Source organism: Plutella xylostella, chromosome 19, assembly GCF_932276165.1.
Source record: "Plutella xylostella chromosome 19, ilPluXylo3.1, whole genome shotgun sequence".
In the NCBI taxonomy this organism is placed as follows: Eukaryota; Metazoa; Arthropoda; class Insecta; order Lepidoptera; family Plutellidae; genus Plutella; species Plutella xylostella.
The window spans coordinates 1,034,919-1,037,460 of record NC_063999.1 but is presented as its reverse complement, the minus strand read 5'-3'; the positions used below and the strand labels follow the sequence as shown (position 1 = coordinate 1,037,460).

Sequence of the window (2,542 nt, the reverse complement as noted above, 5' to 3'; positions counted from 1 at the left end):
AAAACAGGATCGTGGGTAATTGACAGAAATGACTTCATTTCGGATGCGTGAGGTCCCGTGTTAGAGCGTGTTTCTTGCGATTTTATTTATGTAGGTACCTAGTGTACCTACGAGTACTTAGGATCTGTATATTATGTATAACGACTTTTGCAGCTGACTGTACACTCACGAGCAATGAAAAAGTTTCAAAGACATACATATATTATGGCCAATGGCAGGTGGAACTTTTTCATTGCACGTGACTGTAGTTGTTATTTTTCCCGCGAGCGTAAAGGGTTTTCCCGTGGGAATTCTGGGACAACAAGTAGCCTATTTATTAATGTAGGGTGTCAGCTTACTAAATGCAAAATTTCATAAAAATTGCTTCGGCTGTTTTACGGCGAAAGAAAAGAAAACAATCTTTCAGTATTTCGATATTAGTAGGATTAATATCTGTAACTTAACGTTAAAATCCCCGCTCATAACTTCCGGATTGCTTAACCAATTTTGAAGAGTAATTAACGAAGTCTTCACATGATAAATGGATTTGAGATTCAGACTCTTAGCGAAAAACACCTTGAAGTTTCATTTTAATATTTAAAACTTTTGAGAATTTTTATGGGAGGGCGCTACTGTGCGCAGAGTAAACATTAGCTCCGTGTTATTTAAACTTTAAAAATAATTTTACCGTCTAAATTGTCAAAAACTCGAAGCCTAAAGCTAAATTTAAGTGAAATATAATAGTGTAAATAAAGACAGATGTGTAAAACACAAAGAAAGTGACAAAAAAGGTCAAAAGTGATAAAGTCAATAAACCAGTGATTAAAGTGAAATAATGTACTAGTGCAGTTTGAATACCAAAAAAAAGGCTTTTTATAAGTGATTCTTAAGTGGATAGTTATAAACACAAACCCAAAAGCCAAGGACTATCGAATAATTTGTTTCATAACCTACAAAAATTGCTTACTCATTCTCATCAAAACAGTACAGTCAACACACTACAAGAAATAAGAATAACAACGCCATCTATCAATTCCCAAGATCAACAGCTAGTTTTGTTTTCGGATGATCAATCAATAAAGTTTTGCCACTCAACAATAGAGGGCGCTGTATGCCAAAATACAAAAAACGAAAGTGCTGCCACCAAGTTTTAGCGTCAAGTAGCGTAACAAAAATTGTAGAGCTTTATAGCGATAAAATTGTAGAGTAAAACTCCAACGAAAAAGTAGAGCTATACATGAAAGTGTAGAGTCGCACGCACGTAGAGACATAAAAAATAAAATAAAAATATATATATATTGATACAATGTCTGAATATCACCAACTACTAGAAGCAATTAAAAACATGAACTTGGAGATGAAAGACCAGCTTATTACCCTGGATAATAAAATTGAATCATTGGAGGCAAATATAACAGGCAAAATCATAAACAGTATTGATAACAAATTCGAAACAATTCAATCGGAAGTGAACACTTTAAAGGATAAAACTAATGCACAGGAAAAGGAACTAGAAAGAATTGACCGTGAATCAAGAAAGAGGAATATAGTTATATTTGGAGTAGCAGAGGAAGAAGAAAATGGTGCATATGCCGAATTGGAAAAAATGGTGACAGATATAATAACAATAAACCTCGAAATTGAATGTAGCCGGCAAGATATACAATTTGTGACTAGAATGGGGAAGAAGAGGGAGAATAAGCCAAGACCAATATTATTGTCAACCACTACAATGGGAAAAAAGATTGAAATAATGAAAAATAAATATAAGCTCGAAAGCACCGGTTGCTATCTGAAAGAAGATTACCCTAAGAAGGTGCTAGAGATCAGGAAATCACTGCAAGAAGAACTAAAAAAAGAGATAGAAAAGGGGAACCGCGCTTACATAAAGTATGATAAACTGGTGATACTCAATAAACCAATCAACAATAAGCGTCGCCTATCAGAAAGTCCTGAACACCAAAAAGAGGCTAGCACATCACAAAAAAATGAAAAAACACCAACAAATAGCCAAAATCAACCTATAAAGATAAACAAAACGTCCAAAACAAGTCCAACAAAACAAAAAAGTATGAGTTCGTTCATAAACAAGAACTATAGAGAACTTAAAGCAACTACTACTAGCCCTACTCAGAATAAGCTAAATGATACAAAAACGACACCCAAAAGAGTTTAGCAACGACAATCAGGCCCCCCCCATAGCACATTGCCCCCTCCCACCAATACTCTCCCAACACGGCTGGTCCCCGCGGGAGTTAGCGACTATAACCCTCCAGACACACTAAATAAACTACACATATGCACTTATAATGTACGAACACTTCTACAAGAAGAACGAATGATAGAGTTACAAAATGCGCTGAAACATATTAATTGGGATATCATCGGTATTTCGGAAATCCGCAAAGAAGGATATGGCATTGAAGAAAGAGACTGGTGTATTTTTCACTACTTTGGCGAAACTCAAGGCACAAGAGGCGTAGGTTTTCTAACTAAAAAACACTTAAGATCTCAAATCATAGAGTTCGTTGGATTCTCTGATAGAGTTGCCTTACTAAATCTG

The 2,542-nt window shown here is 35.4% G+C and overlaps 1 protein-coding gene across 1 annotated transcript; it reads left to right on the top strand.

Moving 5' to 3' along the window:
- The first annotated feature begins 1,285 nt into the window (after positions 1-1,285).
- LOC105382574 lies at positions 1,286-2,155 on the top strand. Its single transcript, XM_011552478.3, has one exon. It carries the CDS (start codon positions 1,286-1,288, stop codon positions 2,153-2,155), a length of 870 nt encoding a protein of 289 aa, XP_011550780.3.
- Positions 2,156-2,542: the final 387 nt, after the last annotated feature.

What these genes read in the sequence shown, in the direction of transcription:
- LOC105382574 (XM_011552478.3), top strand. Translation starts at nt 1,286, where the DNA reads ATGTCTGAATATCACCAACTACTAGAAGCAATTAAAAACATGAACTTG.